We start from the raw sequence: 12568 nt of genomic DNA on the forward strand, positions 1-12568 counted from the left end.
GAAAATTCCTAAAAATTTTATATTGCTGCAGTTCTCTTACTACACAGATGCAAACAATGGCTAAGTATACAATATCTGCAGCAGGTCAGAATATCAGAATATCAATTCGCGGGTATAAAAATGATGAGGTCTCTCGTCCCCTCCCGTCATCAGGACCAGCATGGGGGCGTGAATACCAAAGAGCAGGTGAAAAGGAATATTTGTGAACGTACTTTTCCTGTGAAACTTTTACGAATTCCCTCGAGATAATTCTGAGTGAATTTCAACAAGCAAACTCGCTTAGCAATCGTGTCGCATTCATTTAAATCCAAGATGGATCCACAAAGCAAAATTTCATTGGCGAAATAACATCCAGGTATACCAGATGGTCAGATTGGGAACAGGTCAATAACAGTTGCGTTCACACCTCGGCGAATCAGAGCGCCAGGCCTCGTGCGTCCTATAAAAAGGAGGTATGAGGGCGCTAATGATACCAGTGTTGAAGGAGAGGGCCTCTGGAAAGGAAGACGCCTAACAACCCCCGTCGTCATCGTTTCAAAGGCAGCTCTTCCCTTCAGCGTCGAGGACGCCGTTGCTTCAGCCTCGTGACGTTCAGTTCGCACTTCCACGGGAACAATGTTTCAGGTAGAACTCAAGTATCAGCTCTTCTAAAGGGAAAGTTCTCTGTTCATTTGTTTACTTGTCAATGAACCCTGCTGTTGTTACTTCATAATAGGTAGTTGGTAAATCAGCCAATCAAGCATTTTAGGAAGGCTTCTAGTACATTGAAACTACAATGAATAATATGTACAAAGAACAATAGCTTAATAGTAACGATTCGTTTAACTGCTTGACGAAGAAAATACGTCCTATGTACAGAAAACGTTGATAAGTTATCTTACACACGCAGGCATATACACATACATACATACATAAACACGCATTATATATACTATATATATGCATATATACATATATATATATATAGTAGTATATACATATATATATATATATATATATATATATATATATATATATATATATATATATATATATATATATATATATACATATATAATATATATATATAAATATATATATATATATATATATATATATATATATATATATATATATATATATATATATACATTACATTATATACACATATAGAACATTAAGCTCTTCCCCTGATAGTTGGAAAAAACAAAATTGGTCCCTGCAACCATTATTCTCCTTGATTGCTGAATCGTAGTAAGCAGTCTTACCTGGATACAGTTGCTCTAGGAAGTGCCAACTATACTTGGGATCTTAATGCACTGTATCCTAAGTCAAACGAGCACTTGGCAAAGGGTTGTGAATTTACATATTGTGGATTTCTACTGTGACGGTAGTAAGCATTACAACCCTGACAGTCGCCGCCCTAAAATGTGCTAATGTTTTAGATACTTTATCCTGTGGTAGGGGATTGCCCACTGCAGGGTTGTGGACCCCTTGGGAGGAGGAAAAACTTAAATGGCGGATGACCTCTCCATCTAAAGTCAATGGCAATCCCATATTTTACTCTTGTGGGAGGCCAGAAACAGAAAATCTCAGGATTCATTCATGGTTCCTTTGTGCTGGGAAAATCACTAAATGGCTGGAAGCGTGAAAGTGGCAGCCCCATACCCAACCCTGATATTTCAAAAACCGGTGAAAGTGTATACACACACACATGTATATATATATATATATATATATATATATATATATATATATATATATATATATATATATATAAAATATATGTAGATATTTTTATACATATATATTATATATATATATATATATATATATATATATATATATATATATATATATATATATATATATATATGTATATATATATATATATATATATATATATATATATATATATATATTTATATATTATAAAACCTTCGTTTTTCCTAAATTCCCAGGTATGGCGCCACTCTTAGAAGCATACTTAACAATTCTTAGGCTAATGTCATGTCCAGGTTGATCATTCTTTAGGATTTCATAAGATATAATCTGCTCTCATCGCATTATTTGAAAACTGAACAAGTGGAAAACATTTTTTTATGGAAATTTAAGTAGCCTAGACACCTTTTGTCAATGAATATCCTCTGGCTTGCTTGCAAGATGAATGCATTCCTTACATTCCATTATCAAGTTCCATAAAACTTTATCAAACCTACCAGATCTTACCCTTCCACCGCTGATTTAAACTACTTTACCATAGATAATGAAATGAATAATTAAAAATTCATCAATAATGACATTGCTTCTCTCATTGCTTTCAACGGTTCGGCAAACCCACAGTAAAGCAATGAAGTATTTGTTTCGCTGGGATAAAAGCATTATTACTATAATTTTGTGCATACTTTCCGGTAGAAAACGCCACAAGAGGTCAAGAACTCAATTTGCAAGCCTCTGCAAAATAAAATAACAAAAGTGAATAAAGGGGAGAAGACTGCAATGAAACAACTTGTAAAAAAATACAGTATCTGTCTGTAAGTAATAAACAACGAGCGAACAAAGGTTGGTTTATTAAGAGATCGGGTGACACGGCAAATGTTTCGTAACCACTTGCATTGAGCCGTTTAGAAACACGTTGAATTTCGATGCTTGCTTTGAGGCTGTAACGCAGCTTACGTGCATCAGAAACACAAAGCAAACTCCAAAGAATCGTAAAATTGGCCGAGGGTTAATCACAAAGGCCTTACCTTGCGTAATAACTCAACAACTATCAGCGTTTGTTGTGTATGAACCGTTAAATACACTAATACACACATAAGTGCGACGACAACCGATATCCAGACTTATGTGGAAAACTTAGTCTACAATCTCCCCGTCTCTCTCCTCAGCGGCGATACCGACCACGGACACTAAAACACAGTGAACCAACATAGCCTGCTTTCCCTATGTTCGGAATTGTTAAGGATACTATATAACGTTCTTCCCTCTCATATTTTTACCCTTTTATTTAGATTATAAGGATCGAATCCTTCCCCTGACTTCCAGGTGAACTTCAAGATGTTCCTCATGGAACTGATCGTCGTGTGGACGAGCGTCGTAATGGCGGAGGTCAGGTCATCCGATCCCTTCGTGCAAATCGAATCGGCCGTCTCGGATCCGGTGAGCAACATCGCCTGGGACGAAATTGTCTCGAATCTTCCGCTCGGGAATCCTGATACGGTGAGATTTCCACTTCTTTCCAGTAATTAATTTTCTTAATGAATATCTTTTAAACAGACTGCTGTTCGCATATAACAATACACTCAATATGTCACTATTTTTATCAAGGTTATATATGTATATCTTATAAAACCAATGAATGTGCTATAAAATTTAACAGCAGGTTTTTATTCCGTTGTTGTCATTTTTATAACTAACAGATACTCTAATGTATTAATATTTGATACCATATATTCCCTTGCCTTGATAAAAGACATATCATATGCGTGTATCCTTATTCATACAATGAATATAAAATGAAAGCTCTTTTTTTCTTTTGAATTTGTATCCATAGATGGACAGTGATATACCAGGTGAACCACTGAGCCCGGAGGATTTCGAAGCCGCTACGAATATGAGTAAGTCCAGCGATGACGAAAATTCTTGTTTTTACCGACTTTACTATTATCAGGCTGAAATGTTGTATCGTGTCGTAATACTGCTTTATTTACAAATTGAAGTAAATATTCCCCTTAAAAAATGCCTTAACTGCTGAGAGAGAGAGAGAGAGAGAGAGAGAGAGAGAGAGAGAGAGAGAGAGAGAGAGAGAGAGAGAGAGAGAGAGAGAGGAGAGAATTTCAAATAGAAAATCTAAAGAGTGAATACTCTGAAGTCCACTGTTTAGACTGTCTACTTTATTTCGACAGAAATATGAAAATGAAATATCGAGATTATTTTATGTAGCCTACCTTCCGGGAGACAAAAAAATAATAATAATACTGCTTTATTTACAAATTGAAGTAAATATTTCCATTAAAAAAGGCCTTAATTGCAGAGAGAGAGAGAGAGAGAGAGAGAGAGAGAGAGAGAGAGAGAGAGAGAGAGAGAGAGAGAGAGAGAGAATTTCAAATAGAAAATCTAAAGAGTGAATACTCTGAGGTCCACAGTTTAGGCTATCTACTTTATTTCGACAGAAATATGAAAATGAAATATCGTGATTATTTTACGTAGCCTACCTTCCGGGAGACAAAAAAAAAAAAAAATCAATAGCAACTAAATATCTAAATCACCAATAGCTAAAGGAGGCTGCTAATCAGAGAACCTCTGTAAAACGATGGTTTTATTCCCACAGTCCATGACACCATCGACACGTCGGACAGGCCGGACCCAATAGAACTTGCGGGTCTCTACGAGGGTGACATAGCGCTCAGCAACCCTCAGGAACTTCACGACATGATGGATCAGGTAATGAGTTTAATTATATAAATTCATCATTCTAGGTTTGAGGCAATGAGTTTACCTGACGTCAACTTTCTAGGATGTGTTTACTTGAATTCACCTTCTAGGATTTACTAAATGAGTTTTAGGAAATGTGTTTACTTGATTTCACTTTTCTAGGTTTTAGGAAATGTGTTTTCTTGAATTCACCTTCGAGGTTTTAGGAAATGAGTTTATTTGAATTCGCATTTCTAAGTTTTACGAAATTAATTTTCTTGAATTCACTTTTCTACGTTTTACGAAATGAGTTTACCTGAATTCACCTTTCTAAGTTTTAGGAAACGTGTTTACTTGAATTCACCTTCGAGGTTTTAGGAAATGAGTTTTCTTGAATTCACTTCTCTAGGGTTTTACGAAATGAATTTTCTTGAATCCACCTTCGAAATTCTAGGAAACGAGTTTACCTGAATTCACTTTTCTATGTTTTACGCGATGAGTTTTCTTGAATTCACTTTTCTACTTTTTACGAAATGAGTTTAACTAAATTTACCTCTCTGGGTTTAAGGAAAAGAGTTGATTTGAATTCACTTTTCTAGATCTTACGAAATGCATTTACTTGAATTCACCGTCGAGGTTTTAGGAAAAGAGTTTTCTTGAACTCGCTCTTCTAGGTTTTACGAAATGAGTTTTCTTGAATTCACTTTAGGAAATGAGTTTACTTGAATGTAGCATCTAAGGCCACGTGAATAACTCCTCTATATGGCTTTCTATTCGTTCACTATCATATTTACCAGCACTTTTCCCTTCCAGGCCGGAGCAGCTAAAGCCAGGAACGCCATCATCGATATGAGCAAACGGTGGCCAAACGGAGTCATCCCATACGTCATCTCCTCTTCTTACAGTAAGTCCCCTTAGCTGCATCCACTTTTTAGAATTTTACCTTCCCTCCGTTCCCGCTTCCTTCTTCAAACTTGGTGTCCAACCTCTCCGACTATTATCTCTTAGTGCAACGGTGGGTATTGTCCCAGTTCCACTTTTAGGTTCTTATACTGCATCTCCTTGATTTTCTGGGTCTCTGTCTTGCTGCCCAACCGCCCAACTTCTTGTCACTGAATGGCCGAAAGTGCCCCAGTCCTTGGCTTTACGGTATGGTACAGTTTCTGATGCACAGACACCCCAGAATATTATTCTTTATTAAAAAAATTAAGAAGGTTCACAAGAGCTCGAGTATGGAGAAAAGCAAAAATTCTACTTGTTATTTACAACATATGAAGATACTTAAGAACTGAAGTATGGGCACAGTAATAAATAGTACCCGAAATATGGACATAGACAAGCGATTCTGTCTTTCGTTCAATAAATTACTTTGAGAAGAAAGATAATTAAATTGTGTCTTATGTGTAAAAACTAAAAGGAACGCAGACACTAAAGTAGAGGCATCACCTTAAAACATATTATATCAACTGAAGAAAGTCAAAAGACTGAAAATACGCAAGACCCAATTCATCTCAAATCCACGATTTTCCATCTGTGGATACTCGAAAGAATTCCAGAATACGAGCCAACGAACAGTCTCAGTAGCGTACAGAATTTCTGTCAGTTTATTCATTGTTAATTTGTTTTCGATTAATTTTATTTGTTAATTTGACTAAGAAGCTGAAACTTCATCTTTTAGATCAGTTTCAGTTTTGTAAGCAAGCTTTTCCTAAATAATCGAAAATCTTTCATTTCCTATCTGAATCATATTCCATTATAACTGTCAATGCAACCTAATATCTTCAGTTTATGTGTTAACAGATTTACAAACTGACATAGACAAATACATAAATATATAGAATATAACTTCATTATTGGGACCCGAACAGATACTGAGCTTTCTTAATTCGAAAAATAAAAGAAATATCAATATTGTTCGTTAATCTAGTCTGGCTTTTGCTTGAAATTGATTATCTTAATATTTCTATGGTACACTCAAGATGAGGTTTGGCAATTTCGTAACGAAGTGAAACATTCAAATCGATGTCTGTGACAAACACTGGAAGGCTGAACTGAAATTTATTTCCAGATTCTAACGAGCGAGCCACCATCGCCATGGCCATGAAGAGTTATCAGGAGAAGACATGCATTCGATTTGTACCTAGATCTGTCGAGAGGGACTACATTCACATCATCAAAGGTGACGGGTAAGATAAAAAAAAAAAAAAGTCATGAAAGTATTTTTAGGAACTTTTTTAAACTAATCTATCCACATTAGGGAAGATGTTATGAAGACGACAAGTTATAAATTAGGAGGGTTATCAGGGAAAATAGTTACAAGAAGACAGGTTTCTAGAGAAGAGAACTCATGACGAACAAAATTTATAAAGCCTACAGCATGACAACTGGTTTTATTTCCTCACGAAAAACAATCATATCATTATCATGAAGGGGAAAATTACCCCTTCCTGAAAAACTCATGAGTTTGCAATTCAATCTGCAATCACTTCTTCGTTATAGCTATGTATTCTAATACCCAATCACAATCATTTTGCCGTACAAGCTTAAAAATGCACACAAAAGTGGACATAAATGCACATACAGTACCAAGGCGCAAAGAAAAATGTAGACCCTGTGCAGTGCTCTATAGAGATAAGCATTTAAGAAAGACAACACACATGCACGCACTGCAGGCTTTGTCGAAAGACTACCTCTTTACAATCCACATTCGACACGAACGAAACAACACCAGCACTCTATAGACCTTTCTCTTATGCTTATCTCCTCACCCAAATAGGTGTTCAAGCTCAGTCGGTCGATCTGGGGGTGCTCAGGCCGTGTCTCTAGGGCCAGGATGCTTGTACGTGGGCATTGTCATGCACGAATTCATGCACGCCGCCGGATTCTGGCACGAGCAGTCACGCGCTGACAGGGACAATTACATCACGATCAACACCGTCAACATCCAAAGCGGAATGGAATACAACTTCCAGAAGTACGAGTGGAACATCATCCAAAGTCTGGGCGTAGAGTACGATCTAGGTAAGGGGGAAGTTCCGAGGGTATGATGTGTTGTTATTAATCTTAGTTTTATTTTCCCTTTTCAGGATTTTATATATATACATATATACATACTCACAAATATATACATATATATATGTGTGTGTGTTCTTTTTGTTATCACTTAAACACATTCTCTCTCTAATATATATATATATATATATATATATATATATATATATATATATATATATATATATATATATATATATATATATATATATATTATATATATATATATATATATATATATATATATATATATTTGAGAGAGAGACAGAAAAGACAGAATGTGTTAAGTGATAACAAAAAATCATATATGATGACAACATAATACCAGAACAAAAAGAAAATTCCCCTTAAGGTAAGTTTATCATCGCTGGCAAGAACACTCACGTTGGTGCAAACATTTATCTAAACAATACTGACAGGGCGGTATAGAAAAAAAAAACCCGTCTTATCACGATTTCTAAATCACTGTGTTTCATGAAGTCCGTCGGTTGTTGAGCACTGTCTTATAATCCTCTAGCAATAAAACTGCGGCGCATTATCAGAAATTTGTTGACTACTCTGGCGAGTACTTTTAGAAGTTTGCTTTATTATCAGTGTCATCTTTAAGTTTCAATACAATAAGCCTGTCCTCTTCGTAAAATGAATGTTCTTAGTTAATCATCACATAGCCATTTTCAGCTTTAAGTAACTTTTATGAAACGACTGGCTCTCACTAATCAATCTTTAAATCAACATAAATGTCAGTATCTTTATTAAACTGTGTTGACGCCATTGCAAGATGCGAAACAAATATATCATTTAACGAAAAATGTTTTGTAATCAATAACATGAGTGAGGACTGACGTGGTTCCATTGCCCACAGGGTCTATTATGCACTACGGTCCATACGCCTTCGCTAAAGATCGCACGAAGCCGACAATCATTCCCCGTGTGACAGGCGCAGAGATTGGTCAGAGAAGAGCCTTCTCAGATGTAAGTTTCAATTACTCGAAATATTTTAATGAGAGAGAGAGAGAGAGAGAGAGAGAGAGAGAGAGAGAGAGAGAGAGAGAGAGAGCTGAGTAAACGTTTTAAACCAACAAATTGGAGTTTTGGAGGCATTTTCTTTAAATCCCTTTCATGAATATGAATTACAATGACTTTCAGCAAACAAATCTACCTATATCCAAATGAAATATTTACAACGAACAAAGTCTAGACTTATTTGCAGTGACTTTGTGCTGCGATTTCATCAGAATACTGAAGATATTCATAAAAATTTGCTTTGCATTTCAGAGAGACATCGAGAAGCTGCAGAGCTTGTACAACTGTGCTACTAGTTCAGGGATTACCGAAGTCGTCACTACTTCTCCCGTAACAATTGCACCAACAGGTAAATTTTGGAAAGCGCAAGAATGTTCATTTTCAGTTCAACATTTTCGTTAGGAGAGCATTTTTTCAAGCTTTTAGACGAACTTTCAAAATCTCTAATTACATTTCTTGTTTCGAGTAAGGAGTCTTCTTTGTTCGGTTTTGCGAGACGAAATAATTTTGAATTTAATTACTTATTCTTCTTACAACAAGATTTCTTTTTAAAAAAAGTTCAAGAATCTTCCAGGCAATGACATTAGTCTCCCTGCTTATCTTTTCTTCTATTCGTAAAACGAAATGATCTCAATCGTATTTCTTATACTGCAGGTGGTAGTTGCGAAGACAGTAACAAGTACTGTTCCACCTGGTCTACAACTGGCGAATGCGAGAAGAACCCCACCTGGATGAAATCTAACTGCGCGAAATCCTGCAAGCAATGCGGTGAGTTTTCTTCAGCGTCATAATAGATTTTCCTCGGTAACATTTCTGTCCAAAGTTTCTGATGTCAGAAGCAATACTTTTTGTTCCATAATTTTGAGTGAATATACGTCACAATATCGTGTAATACAGCATTTTTCAAGTATATACTTGTGTGTGCGAAAGTAAAGTGAATTGCTGTAATTACCATAACCATGACTTTGCAACCTCAACAGGCAAAGAATGTCCCGACAACAGCGAGCACTGCAACTTCTGGGCAAGCAACGGGGAATGCCACAAGAACGCCGCATACATGAGTCTTTATTGCAAGAAGTCTTGCGGACTCTGCCACTCTGCCAGTGAGTAGTCAACAATGGTCATGGCTGAAAAAAGAAATTCAAAGTTCAATCAATGTAAAAAAAAACAGATGTTAGTGAACCTCTCTCTTTAGATTGTGGCCTATTCATAGAATTCTATGAGACTTTTTTCATAATCCTGGGTTGAACAACAACTTTGGCAATATAACTGGATACACGATGTAAAATATGGAGTGTTTTCCATTTTACTTGACTGAGATAAGTATTTTGATTATTATATGTCCTGCTGTTTTATTAAGTTTACCTTCTCGTGGATCATTAATCACATAATTATTCCTGCAACTTCCGTAAGCGTATACTCCATAGATTCTTACTGTCAATATCAGTTTTGGTGCTCTCTGGTTCATGTAGGTACATTACTTACCCCTTTCTGAACATTTTAATCCATTAACTATTTGTTGTTCAAGATTTTTCAGATCCATAAATTAACGTAGGACCTTTACATGACTATTCTATTCTCGCCTTCTTGGTGTAAAATATTGGAAGAGTTTGTAAGCTTTGCGCTCGTTTTATAAATCGATCTGCCCTAGATCCTTCATCTTTCAGAAAAGGGCTGTACTGAACAAAATTTACTTAGCATAAGGTAGATATGAATTACTTTCGTTGAAATATGTTCCCCTGTGAATAGCAGCCACTCATCCTTTATAATGTTCCCCCCCCCAACTTTGTTTTGACCTTTACATCTGGAACTGTTGGACGCCTATGACTGGTACGCAAGTTCCATAGTACGTACGGCATTAATTTGAAATTTCGAGTTTTTTTTTCGGAACAAAATCAATCTGATATTGTAAACCGAACTCGATACGCAAATCATCTAACTTCCATCTGCATAAAGGTTTGTCTTTTTAACAGCTAGCAGTTTTAATAGGTTTTAAGAGTGGCTATGCCAGATAAACTAAAATCAAAGTTAGCTCGGGATTAAAATGAAACTTGGCCGCTTTGAAGTATTCTACTTTTCCGCAAAATCTAGTTGGCATTCCACTAAATTACTTTCCTCCCGTTTCAGGTGAATATCAAGCGAACGTCTGCGAGGACAAGAACAAACACTGCCACCAATGGGCCCAAGACAATCAATGCCGCTCCAATCCTAACTACATGTTGCTCTGGTGCAGGAAATCGTGCAAAGCTTGCTGAAAATGAACCGTTTTCGTTCGAGGCTTTGGCTGGTATCCTTCTTTCGTTTGAAGCCGCCTTGTTTTGAGGTTTTTCTTTGGAACTCTCGCTTACCGACTTTTAGAAATTCTGTGTAGTATAAACTGCGCCTTACGTTGCCTGGTGACTGACAGGGTCCTTTCTTCCACCATTAAAAGTTCATCCAGTAGGTCTCATTCCAAGGAAATAATGAAATTTGTTGTTTATATTAAGGTCTGTCTTTCTTTACGTAAAGAAAGTTATAAAAGTGGGAACTCCAAGCGAAGGAAACTGTTCACTTGGTGAGTATGAGGCACTTGCATGTATAGTGCACTGATGGCCTAATCCTAGCTTGTTAACTGAGAGAGTGACTTGAAAATTATTAGCTCCTTAAATGTGTTACCATCATTCACAGCTAATAAATACATGACACACAAACTTTTTTTTCTATTATTTTAGTCAATAAAGAATGACAGGAAAATGTACAGCAATTTCCAGTATTGTAAATCGAGTCTTAGCACGTTAGTTTTTACAGCTGTTCTTACAGTACTTTCCGGCACTTGCTGGTCCATAGATCTGGTTATCACCGACGTCGGGACAAAGGTCAGTGAAAAGCCAAACAATCGCTCTCTGGATGAGGATCAATGCCTTGGAGATTAATGGTAAAAGCACGTCAGACACTGTCCAGTGTTCCTAGTTTTATGTTATAGACTGTGTTATGTTATTTATACAAATAAATAAGCATTAGCATTGCATCAGTTTTAACCAATCCTACGAAACATGAGGTATCCTATTCATAAAGCGTATATCCTCCGGAAAATATGAATAAAATGTAACCAGTTGGAAGCTTTGTATACAAGAACAGAAAGAGTTTATCTTGCGCTATAACTACCTCCAGTGAAGAAAATATGCGACCATATAAGTAAACAAGAAAACAAGAACGGAATAACAATATATTTCGGATAAATATATATATATATATAATATATATATATATATATATAAGAATATATATATATATGTATATAATAATATATATATTATACATATATAGATGTGCGTGTTTATAAATATACTTATGAATATGTATATATATATATATATATATATATACATATATACATATATATATACACACACACATATATATATATATGTATATATATATATATATATATATATATATATATATATATATATATATATATATATATATATATATAGTTCCTCCTGGGTGAGCGGCTTCCCGTTCTCAAATACCACTCTGTTGGTCGTGAGTTTGAATCTCCGAGCGGCCAGTGAAGAACAAGAGAATTTGTTTCTGGTGATAGAAATTCATTTCTCACTATAATGTGGTTCGGATTCCACAATAAGCTGTAGGTCCCGTTGCTATAACAATTGGTTCTTATAAAAATAAATCTAATCCTTCGAGCCCTAGGAGAGCTGTTAATCAGCTCAGTGGTCTTTAAACTAAATATACTTATATATATATATATATATATATATATATATATATATATATATATATATATATATATATATATATATATATATATATATATATATATATATATATATATATATATATATAGAGAGAGAAAGAAAGGAAAACGAGATTTTACGGTACTTCTGAAACTATGAAGTGTCTACTATAAGAGTTGTGTTTTATCATTCGATTCCACATTTAATCACTGCATTCTCGGTTTACATTTTGTTTTGTTGTTGTATTTTTCAAGTGTCACACACTATCAAAATTTTGTAATCCTGAGAAGCAAACTTGTTGGGCCAATTTTATTTTAAATCTTTCAATTATAAACTTGATATAGAGTTGACGTATTGAAAGCGTACAA

The 12568-nt window shown here is 35.4% G+C and overlaps 1 protein-coding gene across 1 annotated transcript; it reads left to right on the top strand.

Moving 5' to 3' along the window:
* The first annotated feature begins 477 nt into the window (after nt 1-477).
* Nucleotides 478-11471, top strand: LOC136848920 (zinc metalloproteinase nas-4-like). Its single transcript, XM_067121740.1, has 12 exons — nt 478-624; nt 3025-3198; nt 3533-3596; nt 4310-4422; nt 5206-5296; nt 6461-6578; nt 7169-7413; nt 8306-8415; nt 8719-8815; nt 9121-9234; nt 9447-9569; nt 10594-11471. Exons 1-12 carry the CDS (start codon nt 616-618, stop codon nt 10719-10721), a joined length of 1386 nt encoding a protein of 461 aa, XP_066977841.1. The 5' UTR covers nt 478-615; the 3' UTR covers nt 10722-11471.
* Nucleotides 11472-12568: the final 1097 nt, after the last annotated feature.

This window comes from Macrobrachium rosenbergii, chromosome 20 (genome assembly GCF_040412425.1).
Source record: "Macrobrachium rosenbergii isolate ZJJX-2024 chromosome 20, ASM4041242v1, whole genome shotgun sequence".
Lineage (NCBI taxonomy): Eukaryota > Metazoa > Arthropoda > Malacostraca > Decapoda > Palaemonidae > Macrobrachium > Macrobrachium rosenbergii.